This window comes from Chiloscyllium punctatum, chromosome 25 (genome assembly GCF_047496795.1).
Source record: "Chiloscyllium punctatum isolate Juve2018m chromosome 25, sChiPun1.3, whole genome shotgun sequence".
NCBI classification, from domain to species: domain Eukaryota; kingdom Metazoa; phylum Chordata; class Chondrichthyes; order Orectolobiformes; family Hemiscylliidae; genus Chiloscyllium; species Chiloscyllium punctatum.
The window spans coordinates 36104918-36128341 of record NC_092763.1 but is presented as its reverse complement, the minus strand read 5'-3'; the positions used below and the strand labels follow the sequence as shown (position 1 = coordinate 36128341).

Sequence of the window (23424 nt, the reverse complement as noted above, 5' to 3'; positions counted from 1 at the left end):
CAGAGAGGTATTGGCCTCTTACTTAGACTTTTTGAAAAGTCCTTTACAATATTACAAAGTGGAGAAAACCATGAATTAAATAGTTTGCTTGTAATTTATCTAACATTCAATGCTGTTTGTCCTGTGGTATAATAATGTGAATTTTTGAAATAGCAATATTTGTCTTTGCAGCTTGAGCTTGCATAACAAGAGTTAACTGTGTGTATGTCAGGATATAAGGTGTGCTGCCTAAGCACTGATTCTTCATCTGTCCAGATTTAGCTGTAGATAGTCACTGGATCATACCAGTTGAACTTGTTTTGTCAGTGATACCACTTGAAAAAAAATCAACAATGTTGTTAGTACATTTTTGAACAATTCAGGACCACCCATTAGTCTACTTTATTTCAGAGAGTTGATATGTTATGTATCACACGAAGAGTTTATTTATAGGCCAAACCTGCCACTAACTTTACTGACAACTAATTTGCAAACTGTTGATTCTGTTGTCTTTGATATAATACTTTATGAGAGGCTCTGCACTGTTGGTGATAAATGTGAGGTATAACTACCATTGATCTAAGTAGTTGAAGGTCATCAGTGTTTTCTTTAAATAGAGGGTTGTCCCTGTTGGAAAAAATTAAATAGGAAGCATCCATCTATAAGAGTACTGTGAATGTCTGTCCCTGTACAAAGACTGCAGCAGTTTAAAAACTCCAGCACGTTCCCATCTTACAGAAAGTTAAATATGGCAATGGTATTGCCCTTAATGGCAACATCGATAAAGGAAATGACAAAACATCCATCTGGGAACACTGTTTGCTGCTTGAACTGTCTCTCTATCCTCTTTCAAAATCACACCCTAAAATTTACCTTTTGGTTGACTGCCCTAACAGTTTCTTTTTTGGATCAGTGTCAATTTTTGTCTGTTTACACTCACATGAAATGCCTTGGGACATTTATTAAAATGCCTTTAAATGTGAGCTATTATGGTAAAATGCAGGACAATAGAAGACTTTGTGATCTATATACCTAATAGCAAAGTAAAATAGTAGCAATTTTTATTTTAACTATGCAATTATCTTTTTTCACATTATTTTAGTGCAATTTTCCCAAACAATCACCAATTAAACCTAAACTGTGCACCTTCCAGTTTCTGAGCTTGTTATTAAATTCGTTGCTAGTAAATATATACGCGTACAGATCTGGACACTGTGCAATAATGTAAATATGTCAAACATATTACCGTGAGAAATGCAAAAGATAAAATCTTCAGACACATCAAGTACAGTAATTTGAAGTACCACTTCCCCATTAATAAAGTTTTGTTTTTGTTAAAACAAAGATGAACAAAGCTAAGTGATCCCACGACAATTCAACATTGTCTGCTTTTTTCCATCTTTTAGTTCTTACTGGGGAGCTGATGAACCTGACTCTTACGGTCAGCCCATTTCTACACAGCTACTGCGTTTTGAACAGATTATGTGGCTGCCGCAATAAACTGTTGCTGAGGTTTCAAAGTACAGTGTTTACGATGCGTCTCTTAGATTCATGAATGGAATGGCTTCTTTCATTGTTTTATTACCTCGAGAAGAAACCTAACGCCAAAGTCACAATTATAGCACCATCACTACCCCCCCCCCCCCCGAAAAAAAAAACTTTTCCTAAAAGACACACAAAACTTTGGGTTTCGCAATGGTCGGAATTGCTCAATGTGGGGGTGTACAGTGAGCACGCTGCTCGGGGCACGCAGCTCGGGCCCCGCCCCTTGTCCAACCTGAACCCGCCCCTGTGTGATTGACAGCCCGGGCCGGGCCGCTATTGGTGGCGGTGCTGTCAATCACAGGAGCGGCGTCCAGGTATAGTTCAGGTGAGTGACAGGTTGAGATCAGATCAGAGGCAGGAGACCATCGCGCTGTGAGGCATTACTGTGGGCAAACTTGGAACCCGTGTCATTTATTTTTTATATTGCATTCAGGGGTACACAGACCTATTTAGAAGAAAAGTAAAGTTACATTAGAAAATAAAAGAGTAATGTCGAGCAGTGGGCTGGCAATCAGTGTGCCGAATTCCGAAGAAAACGCTGTCTTTACTCAGCTCAAACCAGTGACCATGGCTGACGGAGCTTCAGAGGAGCAGCCGGTGTTTGAAGACATCAAACCCGCCGTTCGGATGCTGGAGAACCAGCAGGACTTGACTCAGGTATGAGGCCGCAGGTATCTGCTCTCCAGCTGCTTTTCTGATCCTGACTCCCACCACCCACCCCAAAACAAAAACTCTCTCGCTTCCAGGTCTGTCGTGTGGCGAGAGATCTGACCGCGCCAAAACGGAAAGGTTCTCTCTGTACTTACCCCCCCCCCCCCCCCCAACTTCTTTTTGTTTTGTGAAAGAAGGTCGGTGCAGGGTGTTTGGGAAAGTGGAGGGAGTTAGGGGATGGGTCAAGGTGAGAATTCAGCTTGAGTGCAGTGAGGGAGGGCCCCAGGCTCTGAGGGCTCTCTCTCTCTAATCCGCGGGATCCAACTGCTTCAAATCAGAACAAGTCGGAGGGCGGCCTCTCTTCGTTCGCTGGGCCAGACCCTGAACATTTGAGACGGTGACAAGTGTGGGTTGTACACTTTAGCCAATGATGTCGATTTGAAATATCGAAGGGCTGTGCTAAATAGTCGTGCACTTTTTTTGTTCCCTCGGTACAGTTCTGTGACTGTACCTGCTTACTCGTTTTATTGTCATAAATCTAACGATAATTTTCATTCGAGGAAGTTTAATCTGAACAGCCCCGTTTTCTCTTTCTGTAGAATGAGACTTTAATACTTAACATTTAAGTATTGAAGTATAAATCTAAGTAATTAAATTAGATCAGAGAGTACTTATAAACAAATTATCGACAAATTATTGTTCATTCCGCTATGAATTATCAACAAACAGTATACGTTAATAACTTAGCATTATTTAAAATTGTAATGCACGTGTCAACCCCAAAGAGCAGACACATGTCCGTTAGAAGCCTCTCAGGAAGTCTTCCGTATAATAGGAAATGGGCACTTAGGACATTTTGCTCGATGGAAGAGACATTAAACAAACAACGAAATTTTTGGGAAATATACGACAGAGAAAGTTGAAGTTTCTGATTCTTCTTTGCTTTGCTGTGGGCACTCAGGTGGGGAGGAGTAATGACTTCAAAAGTTTGTGTCAGCTGTTGGAAGTCCGTTGAGCACTTCATGTAATTAGCATAGAATTCGGGAGGTTTGAAGTTTACGAAAGCCGTTTTAATTTTAATTAAAATGTGATTCTTGTCTCACCACCCCCCTCCCCGCCCTCCGTCTGAAATGACAAATAGATATCGGTTTCTGAAAGGCAATATTTTGAGATTTTTCAAACAAGTTGAGAAGGAAGTATCAGCGTTTGGTCAGTGTTAGACTGGAGGAGAGCGTTGTTGTAAATTGTAAAAAGACATCCTGTGATTTGTAGTTCATTTAGAATTTGGTAAAATAAATTCAAAAATGTTTTTGTTATTCACAAATTCGAAATGAATAATTTAAATCTTGTTTATGTTGCATATTCAGTTTCCATTGTTCGCTCAAACCTTCAGAGGTTTGGATCTATTAGTCCTTTCTGCAATTTATTTTACAATTTTAAATTATCCACAGAAGCATCTCGGCTGAGATGAAAAGAAAAATAAGGAACTGTGTGACTCAAATTGAATAGGAGACACAGAAGCTGTGGGATCACTGGTTGGATTATTTCAGGGCTGTGATCCGATCTAAAATCATGACTAGAACCAGTTTTCAATCTTCCATTTGGTCTTGCATCATTTATTATATTTTTGGTCATAGAGTCCAAAATCAAATTGTCCCAAACAAAGGGTGAAACAAGCGTCAAAACAATATAATTTCTGTAAACTGTGTGCAACTCGAATAGTTTTAGGACACATTACCTCCTGTCACATTGATTAAAATATGATAAATATTTGTGCTATTTTATGGTTAGGGTACAATGAGTATTCAGGAGAATTTTGTTTTAATCTGTATAGCATTTATACAGAAATGGAAGTGTTGTACTCAATTAATTGAAAACTGAAGAAGATCATGTAATTTGAAAATAACTCCTGAAATGATGTGTTTTGAAAATTATTTTAATCCCTTAAAACAATATTAGAAACGATTTTTTTGCAATTTATTTTGTGTATAACGTTTTTAGCCGTTGTGTGTTGATTTCTTGTGCATACATGCAGCTGTATGTACATTATAGTGTGACATATATATACACACACAAGCATTTTACATATACTGGTGTAAATTATAGATAATAAAACATAATCACATTGAAGATTTTGAAGTATGTAATATTGTTTGAATAAAGCTTTGTGTTAAGTCAGAGGTTAGATGATAGCTTGAAGTGATTACGTTCTTTAACTTTTATCTTAGTTTCGGCCCAAGTGTAGTACTAATCTATTGTTATTGAGACTGAATTTTTACATGAATATAAATCACATTTAAAGATAAATTACAATTAGTTTAGTTAAAAATTGAATAATTAAAATTATTCTAGTGTAGTGTTTAATTTGATAAAATACCAAATATTAAATTCCAATTAATTGTATGTCACCAAATGTTTGTCATATTCATATTGAAATTCTCAAATCCAGCAAATATCAGTTTGCTTTGAAATCAAAATGAATAGAATTATAGAATCCCTTCAGTGTGGAAGCAGGCCTTCAGCCCATCAGGTCCACAACTACCCTCCAAAGAACAGCCCATCCAGACCCAGCCCCATATCCTGCCCAGCCCATTGCTAACCCATCGAGCTTAAACATCCCTGGACCCAATTTCAGCATTGCCAATCCACCTATCCTGCACATCTTTGGACTATGGAAGGAAATCAGAACACATGGGAGAAATCCACTCAGATTTGGGGAGAGTGTGCAAATTCCACATGGACAGTCACATCAGGGTGGAATCGAACATGCATCCCTGGTGCTGTGAGGCAGCAGTGCTGATCACTGACCTACCGTGCTGACCTAAATACTGTAATCCTTTGTTAAAACCTGGCTAAGAACTATGCTTTCTTATATTATGTGGAAAAAAAAGCCAACAATAAATATTTAAAATTAATGTTTAAAGGAAACGAATCCCGCGATGGAACATTTAATAAGTGTAAATGTGGCCTGTTATGCATTTTAATGAGGGCAGTTTGGAACTGTAATTGTTTGGTATTATCAACACATGATGGAGCAGTCATTAGCTTAATAAACATCCACATAATGATGTTAAAAAAAACACATTATTTTTCTTCAATTGACTAAGTTTAAGCCTTGATACCATCGTATAATTAAAATTTTGCCCATTCTGCCTTATTTTATACTTATAAGCCCAAACTTCATTTTAACTGACTTGCAAAACTGTCGACATTCCCAGTCATTAAAGTTTTTTTATCAAATTAAAAATTATTCATAGACTTTGGATAAACACAATTCTGCATCCATCACAGCCCAGTCCATTGCTGAGTCACTGTGGTGGAGATTTATTCACCATTTTTTTCTATTCCTGTTAATGTTACCAAATATTAGTACAGCTGCAATTTTGAGAGATAACATTTGAAAATTCCTAATCAGCAATAATACATAAGATTTGCTTCAATTTATTTGATCCTAAGTTACTCTCAAAAAAGTAACTTGCAAATAAAGAATATGTTTCGTCCAGATGTCTGTGAATTAAATATTTACAATAATGAGACTTTGTTAGAACTACCTGAAAGTTTTGAACTATTCTTCTGCTTTCAGATACATTAATTGTGTTCCTAACCAATTTTATTCTAAAACTAGTTTCACTTTATAATAAATTAGTTGAGCGTTCCAAACCATTAAAAGTTAACATCAACCAGCAAATGTTTAGAACTAGCAAGAGTTGTCTGCCATTGTGAAAGTGATTAATCAGTATAAGACATAATCCATCGGAAAAAAAAATCACTTGTCTTGCATTTTGCTTGTACGTTTTGAGATAAAAAGGCATTTAGGTACACATATACTTCAGTGTTACCTCACTGACTGCATAAGCTTGACTTTACTGTATCAAAGTCTCACTCAGGACATGAGAACAGGAATCAAACCTGGTTTCCCAGCATTTCATTGAGGGCATACTATACTGTTGAAGGTGCCAACTTTTGACAGTCCTATCTGCTCTCTCAGGTTTATGTGTAGAGATCTTTTCATACAATTTATGGAAAAAAACAGCAGGTTAATTACCTCTCATGTCCTGGCTGCACTAATTCAATTAACATTCCAAAAACTGATTAGCTGATCACTATGACATTTCTGTTTCTGTGGCCCTGCTCTATGGAAACTACTTGTTATATTTCTTAGATTACAAGATGACTCTTCAAAAATGCTTAATTAGCTGTAATGCCCTTTCAGGTGCCAATAGATGTTATATAAATGGAAGGCTTTACAAAATGTTTAAATATAACTAACAACCCTGGCAAACTCTGTTCCACGGAGGAGACTAATTTGCATTGAATAAACTATTTGATGTGTGTTGCCCGAGTTCACATTGAACTGCTTTGTAACTGAATCCACATTTATAACAGATCATAAATTTGTTGGGTTAAATTATAGTATACAATTTAACTGATCTTGAGCAGGTAAACTTTGGCCAATGCCATGAAGTTCCACAGTTATTGATTTAAGTGAAGCATTTTTAATGGTTCATGTTGGCAAAACAACTCTTGTTTCTAAAATTAATTCTTTAATGGCCTAATTTGTTATGACATTTCTGTGTAGGAGTTAATTGAAGTCTCCAGAATTTTCTATCATTATAAACTTTCTATCTTTGAAATACTCATTAACATTCTTATTCAGTTACCTGACCTAATTTTCAAAGGTTGTCTATTTGTATATTCTAATAGTTGATACTGCTTCTTAGCAAAGTTTTAATTTTACAGTGATATGCATGTATTAGGGCCAATTCTATCCCTGAAACTTGATTGTGTTTACCTCTATAATTTATTCATGTATTTCCTCCCTTTCTGTCATGATAGTGGTTACTGTTGTCAGATGCCTTCTGGTATCTTGTGCAGACTATGTATAAAAGTATATATCAAGTACGAACAACTTAAATAGAACTACTGGAGTTACCACAGCTGAGCCTTATTTCATATTCAATATAATGTTCTCACACCTACTGGATGCAGTAGGTATTTAGCAGTAGTCTGTCGTCAAGACCAGGAAGTCTTGATAGTCTTTTCCCTTTCATAAATATGAACAATTAGTTACTGTGGTCATTTCGATTTCTCTAGGGTGGCACGATGCTCAGTGGTTAGCACTGCTGTCTCACAGCGCCAGGCACCTGGGTTCAATTCCTACCTCAGGCAACTGTCTGTGTGGAGTTTGCAAATTCTCCCCGTATCTGCTTGGGTTTGCTCCGATTTCCTCCCACAGTCCAAAGATGTGCAGGTTAGGTGAATTGCTAAATTCGGCCATGCTAAATTGCCCGTAGTATTAGGTGGATTAGTCAGGGGTAAATGTAAGGGAATGGGTCTGGGTGGGTTGCTCTTCAGAGGATCAGTGTGGACTTGTTGGGCCAAAGGGCCTGTTTCCACGCTGTGGGGAACCTAATCTTGACAACTTAGCATGATCTAAATAGTTCAGCACCAATTGTATTTAATAATTTTCCCATTGAGAAACTCTACATTTTTGTGTTAAAACATACTTCAGATTTATCTTGATCTCAGATACTGGTCTAAAAATGTCATTAAAATAAAAGTGTTCATGGCCTAGGTAGAAAAATGACAATATAAGAACTAACCTTACTATATTTAATCTGACATGTCGTAAACAGAAAATTTATTATTTTTGAAGAACTTCAGAGCTAAATATTATGAATAATTTCTTCAGGGAAACAGAAGTAGCTTGGTCAATCTTCTGAATTGAGTTTCATATCAACAGAATGCACTATAATAGCTTCTCCCATTTGTGCATAACCCTGTTTTCCTATCATTATAAGAGTTTTTGAAACTTTGGGAGTGTTATTATCAGATCTTCAAACAATATCTCAGTTAAAATGGTCATTATTATCTTTGAAAAGTTAAAATAATCAGGACTTTGAAGAATTTTACAAATGAAGCTTGCTCAGCCTTTTCTGTATCATGTTATAACTTAGACCAAGTCCTGAGAGTACAACAAAAGTAAACGAAATAAGTGCAATAAAATGACAACTATTTTTGTTACGCGCACTCACAAAGGCATTTTCAAATTCTACCCACAATAAAGACTTGTCGCTCAAATAAGGTTCAACATACATATGCTTTCAAAAACATGTCGTACATAGCAACTCCAACAATGCTTAGGACACAAGAATTCATAAGGGGAGGCAATGGTATTGTAGGATTATTAACCTAGAAACTCACTAAATGTTCTGGGGATCTAGTTCCAAATCTTGCCACAATAGATATTTAAATTTGAATTCAGTAAAGAAAAATCTGGAATTAGAAATCTACAGATGACCATGAAATGATTGTTGATTGTTGGAAAAAACTATCTGAGTCACTAATGCCCTTCAGGGAAAGAAATCTGCCATCCTCACCTGCTCTAGGCTACATGTGACTCCAGACCCACAGCAATATGATTGACTCTCAATTGCCCTCTAAGATGGCCAAGCAAGCAATTCAGTTGTATCAATCGCTACAAAGTTTCAAAGAAATGAAACTGGATGGATCAGCTGGCATCGACCTAGGCACCAGAAAAACACAATGGCAGTAACAGTCCTGCAAAGGGGGCTAATACCAAGATTCAGAGCACTGTCTCATTCACTAACCAATCAACAACCTCACGCAGGGAATCATACCTTACAGATAATGTCCCAGGCACTACCATCACCATCCCTGAATCTGACCTGTCTCTCCAGCAGGACAGAGCTAATAGGGGTGGTTGCACAGTGGTATACAGGTGAGAGGGAGTTGATCTGGGAATTCTCAACATTGACTCCGCACCTCAGGAAGTCTCGTGACTTCAGTTTTACACAGGTAAGGAAACCTCCTAGTGGTTATCATGTACCAACCTTCCTTGGCTGATGACTAAGTGTTGAATAGAACAACACTTGGCGGAAACACTGAGGATGTCAAAAGCACAAAATGTCCTCTAGGTGGGGGATTCAATGTCCATGACCAAAAGTGGCTCAGCAGCAGTATTACTGATCAAGCTGGTCAGGTTCTAAAGGACGTAGCTATTAGACTGGTTCTGCAGCAGGTGGTGCAACAAGAGGGAAAAACATTTGCCTCATCTTTATCAATCTGCCAGCTGCAGAATGTAACTGTCCATGACAGTATCAGTAAAAGCAACCACCGCATAACCCTTGTGGTGATAAAAGTCTCACTTTCACATTGAGAATAAGCTCCTTCGTATTATGTGGACAGACTTTGAACAAGTCTAGCAACTCCAGACTGGGCATCCATAAGGCACTGTGGACCATCACAGCAGCTGAATTGTACTCCAACACAATTTGTAATCTCATAGCCTGACACATCCCCCACTCAATCATTACTATCAAGCCAAAGAATCAACCCAGGTTCAATGGATAGTGCAGGAGGCATGCCAGAAGCAGCACCAAGCATATCCAAAATGAAGTGTCAACCTGATGAAACTACAAAACAGGACTACTTGCCTGCCAAACAGCATAAGCAGCAAGTGATAGACAGAGCAAAGTAATCCCACAACCAACGGATCAAATAGAAGCTCTGCAGTGCTGCCATATCCAGCCATAAATAGTGATGGACAATTAAACAACTCACTGGAGGAGGAGGCTCCACAAATATCTCCATCCTCAATGATAGAAGAGTCCAGTACATCAGTGAAAGAGGTAAGGCTGAAACTTTTACAGCAATCTTCAGCCAGAATTGCCAAGTGAATGATCCATCTCGGCCTCCTCCAGTGATCCTCAGCATTACAGATACCAATCTTCAGCCAATTCAATTCACTCCACGTGATATCAAGAAATGGTCGGAGACACTGGATACTTCAAAAACCAAGGGCCCTGACAACATTCCAGCAATAGTACTGAAGACATGTGCTCCAGAACTTGCTGCTCCTGTAGCCAAGCTGAACCAGTATAGTTACGACACTGGCATCTACCTGACAGTGTGGAAAATTGCTTAGATAAGTCTTGTACAATAAAAAGCATGACATATCTAACCCATTCAATTACCACCCCATCAGTCTACCCTTGATCATCAGTAAAATGATGGAAGATGTCATCAACAGTGCTATCAAGCAGCACCTGCTCAGGAATAACCTGTTGATTGATGGCCAGTTTAGGTTCCGCCAGGGCCGCTCAGCTCCTGACCGTAATACAGCCTTTGTTCAAACATGGACAAAAGAGCTGAACTCCAGAGGTGAGGTGAAAGTAACAGCCTTTGACATCAGGGCTGCATTTCTGAAGTGGAGGCAATGGCCTGGTAGTATTATTGGTGGACTGTTAATCCAGAGACCCAGATAATATTCTAGGAACTTGGGTTTCACAGCAGATGGTAGAATTTGAATTCAATGAAAATCTAGAATTAGGAGTCTAATGATGGCCATGAATCCATTGTCAATGGTCAGGAAAATCCAGCTTGTTCACTGATGTCCTTTAGGGAAGGAAATTACCATTCTTACTTGGTCTGGCCGACATGTGATACCAGACGCAAAACAATGTGGTTGACTCTTTACTGCCCTATAGGCAATAAGAGATGGGCAATAAATGCCAGTCTAGCTAGTAATGCTCTCATTCCATCAATGAATAAAATAAATGAAGCAAGTGCAGCATCATGAAGCCCGAGCAAAACTCGAATCAATGGAATCAGGGGATAAACTCTATGCTGGATCGAATCATATCTGGCACAGAGGAAGATGGTTGTGGTTGTTGAAGATCAGTCATCTCAGCGCCAGGACATCTCTGCAGGAGTTTCTCAGGGTCCCAGGTTCAAGCACATTCAGCTGCTTCAGCAAATACCTTCCCTCCATCATAAGGTCTGAACTGGGGTTTTGCCCATGATTGCAATGTTCAGCTAACATGCATGAATGACATGCTGGAAGAAAACAGTGTCTGTGGAGCATGCAGGAACATTGTGATGAAGACTTGGTTGAATGGAAGCCCCAAAGAAGCAACTGTTGAGCTGCTGTTGCCAAGTAACTTCTTTGACATTCTAGTTGGGAATTGGTTCTGCCCAGTTTCTTGGTGAAATAGGAAAGAATTGAAAGCTGTATACAAATGAGGCAAGTTGCATTATTAATAAGATGTAAATGCACGGAAGTAATGTAGTCACTGCTCATGAGCAAGACTCTGAATTCACCACTTAAAACTTTTGGAAAAATATTCTTGACATCAAGATTTCTTTTCTTTTTCTCTTTTTTCCATATTTACCGAACATTCATGCTATTGCCTACAATGCTCAAGGTAGTGGAAAGTTCCACCCATTGTCTTCTCTTGTCCTGTCAATGTTCTCCCTTTTTGTCATTGATGCTGAAGTCTGGTGCTTTTGGTACCAGTACATCTCTGGCCATTTGCCCAATTAGTCACTCTAGTCTAGGTGAGCTCTTACACAATCACAGCTGATCCTTTCCACACCAGACATGCATCTTGCAGTGTCCATACACTGGTTGTGCTACTCCCTAGACCAGGATCCCTGTGGTCAGTTGTCATGCCCTTATTGTCACCTTGCCTCAGAGAGCCAACTCAGCACAAACTGGGGCACAGCCCTGGAGTCCCTCACAAGAATGATTTTTTTCAAAGCAATTGTAAACTTGAACACTTCTGTCCTTGACTGATCAATTTCAGCATGTGTGATATGTTAGACCAGCATAGCACAATGCAGAATTACTATTTGTTAATATATTCTGGAAATGGTGAATGAGAATGGTAACTCATTTGTGACAACACAATTTCTATAATGTGTAGTTACTGTATTGTATCAGGATGGAAACCAGATGGAAGGGCACAGCTGCAACTGGGGCACATACTAGAAAATAATCACTTGCTCAATTAAATTCTGCATGTTCCAGATGCCAACTGAAATGATTAACAGAAAAACAATTTAACAAGGGGTTGAATTGTCGCAGTTTTAAATCAGAATAGAGACAGTATAGGTTCTTTGTTATATAACTTTAGTCAAATAATATTGGATTGACATTATGTGAAAGAGCACTTTGTAGTATATTCCATGCCCCACTACTTTGTTATTGGTAAAATGCAGGTACTGATGCAAGCAGAAGGAAGGAGCTACTTTTTTTCTCTGCTAAGGAATGGAAGCAGAATTGAAATATGGCTAACCAAATTAAGACCCGTGGGACATGTAGACACAAATATCTTTATTAACTCCTCCCCTCCACCATTAGTTGGGCTGCCACCAATCTGATTTTGATCTTGAAAGCCCATCTTTTTTATCGGATGTTATGAAAATTTATCTAATCTTTAAATTATAGATATATTCTTCCACTGATATTCATCATGATGTAATTAATTAGTTCAATGAATTTGAATTTTTAGCAAAGCAATAACCAAAACTAAGAAATGATCATAGGAGACTTCCCAACCTCAGCCCATTTAATGTCAAATTTTGGACTATTAGACATTAGGCTATAAGTTACTGGACCTTTCCCTCAGTCTACTAGCTGAGGAATTGCTTCTCTTTATAATAGAAATTTCTTAGTTTTGAATGGCGTAGATTTGTTTCTTTTGTCATGAACACGTATAACCCATCCAAAGATCAGTTACTCTTATGTTAATAAAATCAGCAAACAGAAAACTGCAAAACCTAATGGATTGATTTATTTCCTAAAAAATCTCATATCATTTTGCAGTAATAAGCACACTGGTAAATCCTTACAACAACACACAGAATACACAGGGTGGCAGGTGATTCACTCCTGACAGGCTCCAGCATGCTTGTGAAAATTCAATCAGGGAAGTGACCAATCTGAGAAAGGTCACAAACAAAAGCAAATGCAGGAGAGAAGCAGCCTGTCATTGGAGAACAAGCAAGAAGGTGAACAGCAACTGTCAGCAAAGTTGTTGGATTGGAGTACGTGGGGCCAGGAGTGGAAGAGGGAAATGGGAAGCAAGGCTGGGGCCCACGGACGGTGGCTGCTCAGTGTGAAGGAATGAGACTTCTGCATCAGTTGGGGAAAGTAAGGGTGCAAAGTTGGGAGAGGGGCTGGAAACGGAGGAAAAGCAATTTTAAACCTTTGACAAAGGACTGGTGAATTGTATAAAAATGACTATTATAATAAACTGTATTAAATTAGATAATTTAGTGCTGAACAATTTTATTTCACAGACATTTGCATTTGTCTGTAATTACATCTCAAAGTATCTCACTTACTGTGAATTACTTGAGGTGCAGTGACTGGGTTAAAGGCACATGTGCAATTGTTTAGTTGGGATTTCACCAATCGATGGAAACTGATGTTTATGGTGATTGCTTTTTGTATAAAGAAGTTTGTATCAGTTTGTTTTTGAAAAAGTCTTTTGTTCCTATCTAATGCCCATTGTGCTGTGCCAATGTAAATACTTTGGTGTCGAGGAACTTAATAGGAAACAGCATCTCAGGACACGATTATTGGCCACCAGCCACATGCTTCCCTTTTCTGTGGACATTGGAATCTGACATTTGTCAACCTCTTGTAACCGTCATGGTATCTCTGCAAACTATTTAGGAAGGGTATATTTGCATTGCAGACTGCACCAGCAACTACCATTAAAAGGTTGTTGCAAAGCAACTTAGTGCCCAAGAACATACACAACAACTCATGCATTATACAGCATCGTGGACCTGCTCAGTTACTGTCTTAGCTATCATTCACTTAGCACCAACTTGTATGCTCACAACTTAGGAGCATTTTTCTTGCCTGTTCGTACTTTTGTGCTTCAACTAGAGCCAAAGGCTATCAAAATTGCTGAATGAATGGGTCTTTATTATAGGAACACAGTCAATCTACTTGTCAGCGAAGTTTTATCCATGTGGGGGAGGACATCTTGCTGTTTGGCTCACTGAGATGTCCGTATATGCCATGTCATTAGGGATCTGAGTGAGGGTGCAGTCATCTTTATGAATGGCACATCAAGACATCAATCTAACACCGCAGCATGTGCGACCAGCAGTACATGTTCATTCAAATAAGTGGTCCAGTTGGAAGGTGATTGGCGGCTCGTCGTCAATCCAGTCAAGATTTCCGTATGCCATCAATCACAAGCATAGTCCACACATAGTACATGGCCTTGGTCATGGTCAGTCATTCAGTTGGGCTGCTGATAGTCAGGGGATTTGTCTATCTGCAGTCCAGGAGCTGGGCAACAGTCTGCTCTCTCAGACCATCAGAAGCAGAGAGAGGAATCACGTACCATAAGTCAGGGAGTGGTTGAAGTTGGACAAAGGACTGAAGCCTTTCCACTAATCATTAAAAGGAAGGTGCTGTAAGAGCAATGAAATGGGATAGCATAGGCATTTGTAGAAGTGGGAACAAGGATGATGATGAATGTAAGGTGCTTGAAATGTATTGGGGGTGAAAAGTAGAATTGCACCAAAGAGCACAGGAGGGCATAGCTATTGGCCTCCAGTGGGGCAGCATAAAGAAATACAATGGTCACATTAAGAAATAACTTGGGATCTCATGTTGCAAGAAAGTCTGTGAGAGGCAAAGTTTAATGCTATGGTGTGTGGAGGGTGGAAATAAGCTGTCACAGTAGTGCGATCTAAAAGGGGACATGGGGGCTCTAGGGGTGAACCTGACAGCTAATTGGAACAGGTGCTTTTGGTGTCCGTCATGAGCTGCATTCCCTGCCATCACTTACCATTCACTAGATGCAAAATGCAACATGAAAATGACTGGGACAATGTCCAGAGTGGGTAGAGGCAGTGTCACTTTAATTGGTATAAGTGTGGGTCCATGTTTCCTGGATGCCAGCACGTTGAAAAGCAAATACATGAAGACATTTGCAAACTGCAGCTACATTTTATTTGCAATAACAAGTCATCCATTAACAAGTGCTGGTCACCAGCGATTTATCACATGCCATTGGTCTTTGCAAATGAATCATTGGCATCTAAAGTGAACTGATCCTCTGGGACCTTTTATTTAAACCTTTCTAATGTTAGCAGCAATGACTTAAAAAGAGGCAAATGCTAAACAGAGGCAATACATTATTTATGCAACTTTCATGAGTGTTGTGAGAGGCAGTGACCTGTGTGAAAACTCAATCATGCACCCATAAATGCATCAGGACAATGACCATTGCTATCTAATCCAGATCACACTGGTTGATTTTATCTCCTGATAGAGAGGTCAGTGCTGGAGCCCATGCAATAGGAGTCAGAAACATAGCTAGCTTAGGTGCTGCATGCTATCCACTGCACAAACATGGCACTGACGGGGCCATTTCACAATGCTGTGGAATTTAATAGGAAGGGATTCCATTCCATTAATGTTCAGGTGATTTACAATCTTTGTTACTATTCCCTGTTAGTGTGTCCCCATTATTCTGGCAGTGCAATGATTCTCACAACCCGAAGCAATTAAACCTGAAGACCTTCAGGGTCCAGATGCCCTTCAAGGCTGGTTACTGGGGAACAAAGGCTACCCACTGTGACCGTGGCTCTGCACATTCTCTGACTGCACATTCTCTGACTGAGGTGGAGTGCATGCTTTGACTAGGGTGGAGCAAAGTGTGGAGCTGCTGAAGATAGGGATGGGGAGAGGGTGGTCTCCTGTGTTGTCCATGCAGAGTGTGACACACCGTCCTGGCATCTCTGTAGAACTGGAACAGTCAAGAAGGTGATGTGGCAGATGTGAAGGAACTGGGAGAATACGAGCAATCTTCTGAGGAGAACAAGACCTAGGATGCTACAATCCAAACAAGACCTGATTGATAACTGAGCTGCAGTTGATGAGAGCTCGGTGTAGCAGATCATCATGGACTGTTCAGTAGTCATTGATGCCAGCATTTTATTTGCATTGTGGGGACAATCTGCAGTTTGTGTACATTTTGTTGTATTCTGTTTTGCTGGCTGTAAATAAAAACTCACATTTGGAATTGTCCAACTGCTTATCTGCATCTGATGTTTCCCTACTAGCCAAGGACAAGCTGTGGGTCTCCAGTGGGCTCTGGCGATACTGTAGCAGTGATGTGGAGAGGGTGTTCAGCTAAGGTGTAGCCATGAGCAGGTAAACTGTGTGAGTTAGTGGTTAAACAGTGATTGTGATGAGTGTATGGGATTGTCACCTGTGTGCTATGAGCAGTGTGACTTTGTGGCTGCTATGCATTGCCTTGCCAATAAGGGCCAACACAAGATTGCCAACAGTTGTCTAGGTAGACAACTGTCTTTCACAAAGGGTACTGGTCATTCAGCAGCTATCTGCTAAGTGGAAAGATTTTAATGGGAATAGGTTTTGGTAAGATGGCAATAGAATCAGATATAAGGGATGCCCTAAGGTTGGAGTAGATAATTAATGAAGCAGGTTTGGTAAGATATGGTGAGAAGTCTTGCTCAGCTTTGTGGTGAGAAATCCTCAAAAAAAACTCAATTCAAGTAGAACTTAGCCAAAGCAATGTGAGCATCAGCCCTCGGTAATTAGTAAGTTTGTAGATGACACCAAAATTGGAGGTGTAGTGGACAGCAAAGAAAGTTACCTCAGAGTACAGAGGGATCTTGATCAGATGGTCCAATAGGCTGAAGAGTGGCAGATGGAGTTTAATTTAGACAAACATGAGATGCTACATTTTGGAAAGGCAAATCAGAGCAGGACTTATAGACTGAATGTTAGGGTCCTGGGGAGTATTGCTGAACAAAGAGACCTTGGAGTGCAGGTTCATAATTCTTCGAAGATGGAGTCGCAGGTAGATAGGATAGTGAAGAGGGTGTTTAATATTCTTTCCTTCATTGGTCAAAGCATTGAGTATAGAAGTTGGGAGTCATGTTGCGGCTGTACAGGGCATTGGTTAGGCCCCTTTTGAAATATTATATGCAATTCTGGTCTCCCTCCTATTGGAAGAATGTTGTGAAACTTGAAAAGGTTCAGAAAAGATTTACAAGGATGTTGCCAGGATTGGAGGATTTGAGCTATAGGGAGAGGCTGAATTGGCTGAGGCCGTTTTCCCTGGAGCGTCGGAGGCTGAGGGGTGACCTTACAGAGGTTTATAAAATCAGAGGGGCATGGATAGGGTAAATAGACATGGTCTTTTCCCTGGGGTTGGGGAGTCCAAATTAGAAGGTATAGGTTTAAGGTGAGAGGGGAAACATTTAAGAGGAACCCAAGGGGTAACGTTTTCACGCGGAGGATGGTGTGTGTATGGAATGAACTGCCAGAGGCAGTGGTGAAGGCTGTTACAATTACACCATTTAAAAGGTATCTGGATGGGTATATAATTTGGAAGCGTTTAGAGGGATATGGGCCAAGTTATGCCAAATGGGTTTAGATTAAGTTAGGATATCTGGTTGGCAATAATGAGTTGGATGGAAGGGTCTGTTTCCATGCTGTACATCTCTATGACTCTATGATTTCATCACCTTAAAGGAGTTAGATTGAAAAGGGAGCCTCTAAACATAAAATAAAAAAATTAGAAAATCCTATTAGGAAACCAAAGGAGTGGGAACAGGAGTACAGAAACATTTTGCCTTACAGTGATAGTAAATATGATAAAAGTAATCTAACCTTGAGGCAGTGCTTTCATTATGAGAATCAGTGGGAACATTAAGCAATCACTATTTACTATTGTAAACGGATGAATTCCAAACTAATTGAATCAAAAGACTAACAGTTGTTTGAAATTGATTGCCAGTACCATCTGACTAAGATAATTGGTTGTTTTTATCAGTCACACTTCAAAAGCGGATCTAAAAGTAGAACTTCAGGAGAGCTTCATAATTGATTTTAAGAATAAATTGATAAAATTGAGCAATCTAAATTACCTACTGTCCATGTCCATGCTAAATATTCTTCTATTTTTCCATCCAATTAATCCCTTGAAGGGGAACTATTGATGAACATAGGTTTGGATATTTAGTCAGTTCATTGCTAATACTTGCTTACATGCTTTGTAAGAAAGAAAATTGTAATTCCCTAATATCAGTGAGATGATTTTTTTTCTGTAGAGGAGAGTAACTTTGTACAGTAATAGATACCAATGGAACGCAAATAAGCCTCTCACCACTCACTAAGTTGTTGGAGAATTGAAGTTTTTACTCTCAATGTCAAGAATCTCATTTTTGCAGATCTCACCCTATTTTGCAATTAGCTCACCATAACCCAAGTTGTTCAGGGTATGGGAACGTTCTAGATAGTTTAGTGCAAGAGAGCTGATGCTTCCCCTACATACAATGGCAGTTAGATATAAAAATGTAGTTTACTGGTACAATCCTGGGCCATTTTTTTCAGGGTGGAAGCTGTGCTACTCACTTTGTGGTCAGATAGTCAATTCAAGTAAATTAATGGCAATTGAGTTTACAGACCACTCGACATGGTGGGAACTGAGCCAATTGTCTTGATGCAACATTCCAGAGGCAGACTGGGGCCAACACTCCAGCAAGACACAATAGCTTTCCCAGCAAGCTAGCTGTATTTGCAAGTCACCGTATGGAGGGAGGATTGGAGCATAAGACAGAAGAAACACAGCCTGTAGAACCTTCTTCACCATTCAATACTATCATGGTGAATTCAGGACTGCAATTCAACTTTCCTGCCTATTCCCTACTTGATTACATCGTAACACAACCACCTGCATGTTTACCAAAATAATTGACAGCTACAATAAACAAGGAATCATTTGCAGAGAATAAAAACTAAACTGAACAAAAAGAGAAACTGGCATTTAGGAGTTGCTGGCAAGCAATTTCTAATTGCTCTCAAGCCATTTCAGAGGATAGCTAAAAGTTAACAATATTGTTGTGAGGCCTGGAGCCTTATGTAGGCCAGTGCAGGTAAAGATGGCAGATTTACTTCCCTATGAGACATTACTGCAGCAGTTTTTTTTAACTATAGTTGATAGTTTTATGATCAACTTTATGGAAACTAGCTTTCAATTGCAAGTTTTTTTTTAATTGAATTCGGCTGCCATATTGGGATTTCAACCCTGTCCATAGAGCATTAGCCTGGCCCTCTGGATTATTAGTTCAATTATATTATCATTTGTTACCATCTTGCCATGAAATAATGCTGACAGACTGTTCAACTGCCTAATAATGATGTAATATCAATCCTCTATACATAGAGAAAACTGTATGCAAGTCAAGAGTTAGGCCACAATTAGGAGTTGTGTCTTGAGTTTTGAACTTCTTCTTGTAGTTAAGCCATAAATTTACTGAGATAAGAAACTATTGTTAGGAGACAATTAATGTATGGAGCCATTCCACATTTTAAGATTGTTGAATGTACTGTCAATTTTCCTCATTGCAATACTACTCCTCACCGTCAGTAAATTATCAAGAGGAAAAAAAATGTCCTGTTTGATCAAAATCCAAAACAATTCCATCCTTGAATCAGTGTCATCATCATCCATGACCATGAAAAAGATAGACATGGAAAATAAAATTCATGTCACTTTCAATGTCTGGATTAGTGGTGCTGGAAGAGCACAGCAGTTCAGGCAGCATCCAAGGAGCAGCGAAATCGACATTTTGGGCAAAAGCCCTTCATCAGGAATTTTTACCTCCCTTTCAATGTGTCAGCTCAGTCTTCAACTGACATGAGGAAGAGAGAGTATTTGAGGACCAGCATTTCCAATCTGAGGCTAAGGCCATAGATGGTGGGCATTGTTGGTCCCTATGCTACTATATGCTTCAGAGAATTGACTTATAGCAGGTACCGAAAAGCATTAGAGAAATGCTACCATTGGTATCTTCACAAGGTCTTTCAAATATAGTGTCAATAAAGGCAGTCAACCAGAATCTTAAGGCCATTTTGTTTTTATTCGTGGGATGTGGGAATCACTGGCTAGACTAGCATTTATTGCCCATCCCAATTTCCCAGAGGACCTTTAAAAGTTAACCACATTGTTACAGATCTGAATCACATGTAGGACAGACCAGGTAAGGATTGCAGATTTGTTTCCCTAAAAGGGTGTTAATGAACTAGATGGGTTGTTAAACAAGAATCAACAGTGGTTGCATTATCACCATTAGACTTTTTAACATTCCAGATTTATTTTAATTGAATTTAAATGTCATCATATACCATAATAACATTCAAATCAATGTCATAAGAACATTAGCCTGGGATTCTGGATTACTATTGCAGTGACATTGCTACATCACTGCCTCTCCTTACCTACTCAGCATCAAAACACTAAAAACTGAAATCCAGATCCTCTGGACAAGACATCTTCCTCATACATCCGAAACCAGAATTTCAAAGTAATTCCTCAGTTGTGGCAGGAGGCTAACAGGATAGCAGAGATGCTTTAGGGATGTCCAGGAAGCATACTTTAAAAAATCAAACAGGGGAGACCCCGACAATGACTGACTAAAATGAAGAAGATTCCTTTAGTCAGCCCCAACTGCATTGTCAGACCCCACTAGGAATATGTAGAGGTGAAGTCGAGGTATTGGACAACATAAAGCCTCCAAACAACACAACTATCAAACTTCAAGTACTATTTGTGCAGCGTGTGGGAGTATCTGCAAATCATGCATGGTTTTACCAGTTATCTCACAACACATGAATTCAAGTGGAAACAAGTCTTCCGTTATCCTGAGGGACTGCCTCAGAAGAAAACTGATAAAAACTGGATTCTAGCTGGGAAAAGTCATGAATTTGACAGTTCTGCAGGATCATTCCTATAGTCCAAATGTGTGTCGTCCTGACTCTTTTCTAAACACCAGCCACCAGTTAATCATTCTGCTACTGCTGTGATTTAGTTCTCCCGATTCCTTTTGTTTTCAAAATTATTATGTTAGTTTAACGACAATGATTGGCTGAATAGGCTGGTGCTATTTTCCCTGGAGCGTCGGAGGCTGAGGGTTACCTCATTGAAATTTATAAAATCATGACTGGCATGGATAAGATAAATAGACAAGGTGTTTTCCCCAAGGTGGGGGAGTCCAATACTAAAGGGCATAGGTTTAAGGTGAGAGGGGAAAGATTTAAATGGAGAAATATTTTCATGTAGAGGGTGGTATATGTATGGAATGAACTGCCAGAGGAAATGGTGGAGGCTGGAGCAATTACAACATTTAAAAAGCATTTGGATGTGTATGTGAATAGGAAGTTGTGTGAAGGGATATGGGCCAAATGCTGGCAAATGGGACTAGATTTATTTAGGATATCTGGTCAGCATGGACAAGTTGGACTGAAGAGTCTATCTCCATCCTGTACATTTTTATGACTCCATGTAGAGATGTGTTAGTGGTCCCAATATTCCAGATCATTCATGATAACAGCTTCAATGATTGATTTATCTGCTTTGAATACAGTTTCTTGTTCTCTTGAATCCAGAACAAGCTTGACTTTAATACTTGTAGGAAGCCAAAGAACCCATTTCAATTGAAAATGGATCAAAAACTATCCTGATCATTGGAAAAAGTCATAAATTGTTAACTCCAACAGTATTAATTACTTCCAGAGTAGAGAAACTAGGATATCTTATTGAAGACTTAAAAATTATGAACAATGTTGATGAATGATGAAAATAATATTTAATCACAGTAGGGTCTTGATTTGTTGAGGAGCAGGTAATTTAATCTTTTATGAAAATGGTAGGTATATTTTTAAAGCAAAGTAAATACAGAGCAATGGGTAGGAGGAAGGAAGTAACATTGCAGCATTCATTTTTTTTCTTGCTCTGAGAGTCAACACAGGCACAGTGGACCAAATTACTTCCTTCTGTACTGTAAATATCACAAATTAGAATGGTCCAAGTTTCAAAGAAGAATGTTGAAAGCATTGTGTTACATTTGTGAGGAGATTAAAAATAGTTTAGAAATAAGAGGTGTTTTAAGACAGAGATGAAAGTTTCAAATGTGGAATTCTCTACCTCAAAAGATACTGAAGATATATTTATTCAAGGTTGATTTGGATAAGTTTTTGATAGACAAGGGATTAGAGGGTTATAGAAGAAAAGCAGAGATATGAAGCTAAGAGCACAACCTGATTAGCCTTGATGTGATTGAATGATGCAGTAGACTGAAAAGACCAAATTGCCTCTTCTCCCGTGTTATCAATCTGAGTTACACAGTATAAGGAGACAGATAGTGGGTGCTGTGGTTGACATGCAAAGTTAGAAAAGAGAGAATCTCAGTTGTCTCCTTGCCAAAGAATATTGTAATGGAGTAGGCCATTTCTTGCATGGTCTCCAAAATGGTCATGCGAATTGGATTGCAAAACAAAACTCCTGTCTTTCATTGGAGGAAAACTCTCAGACACAAAACTTTTATAATGTTTGTAATACAAGAAAAATCTAACATTTCAAAGTTAAGTATTTTTAATTTTCTTTTCTGGCTAGGCCAACATATTTCTAGGAGAAGATAGCATTAAATCGTCAGGTCTACTGAAATCACATTTACTTCAGTTGCTACAAACAACTACATCTTCCCCAAGTCAAGTAAGTTTACATTTTCCTTTTATGTAAATTCTAACTAAATTCATTCAGAAAATGTTTGCAGTGCAAAGAAAGTGATCCAATTTAGCAAATTGATGTTGATTTTCATGGTATAATGTGGAATTGCAGACTGTGATCTTGCGATCCAACAACAATTTATATGATGCTTAGCACATAAATCAATGGTGTACAGGTAGAAGAGAAAGAACTGAATGTGACGCGTTTAAGTGTGAGGAGCTGTACTAAAATAATACAACTTCTAATGTTTGAAATATTCTAATAAAGAACATGCATTAATGAGTGATCTAACAAGTTTTTGAATTAAATATTGCCAGTTCTGCTCAAATTCTTGTAGTTTAATTTTGTTAAAATGCACCTTTAAGTGCTTGAAAATGTAAATGTATATATCAGTAGTGATAAAGGTCTGTTGGTATGTGTATATCTCTGCAATTCCTGTGCTATTTTTCCATTACATACCAGCAAAAACCATGTTTACGAACAGCTATCTGGTTGTTAAACTTTGTCATTATGTACTTAATGCTTTTAGTGATATGTTCTTAACTACAGTCAGTGATTGTTGGATTCATCAAAACACAATTACCTATTCATTATTCCTACTCTAGGAGGACGCCCATAGATAGTTTATAAATTACTCATTTATTGCTGCTTTCATTCGTAGATTAAATGTAAGAGAAAAATAAGTTATTTGATCAGATTTCTCTCATAAATATCTCAAAAAATCTACGAGAATCAACTGAGCACTTCACTGTGACATACATTTAAGTTGGAGTCTTTGAGAACTGCTGAATTCAATAGACATGCAATCTATTTTCTGAAGCTGTGTTAATCAAGGTGAGTGTTCCTATGGTTATGCAAAAAGGACAGATCTCAT

At 38.8% G+C, this 23424-nt stretch overlaps 1 protein-coding gene across 2 annotated transcripts in view; it reads left to right on the top strand.

The window, feature by feature from the left end:
* Positions 1-1882: 1882 nt before the first annotated feature.
* klf5l (Kruppel like factor 5 like) overlaps positions 1883-23424 on the top strand; it is a 63537-nt gene continuing 41995 nt past the window's right edge. For both annotated transcript variants that reach the window (XM_072595043.1, XM_072595044.1), the window contains exons 1-2: positions 1883-2181; positions 22437-22535. In XM_072595043.1, coding sequence (XP_072451144.1) covers positions 2014-2181; positions 22437-22535 — 267 coding nt within the window. In that variant the 5' untranslated portion in view covers positions 1883-2013. The remainder of the gene's footprint in view (positions 2182-22436; positions 22536-23424) is intronic.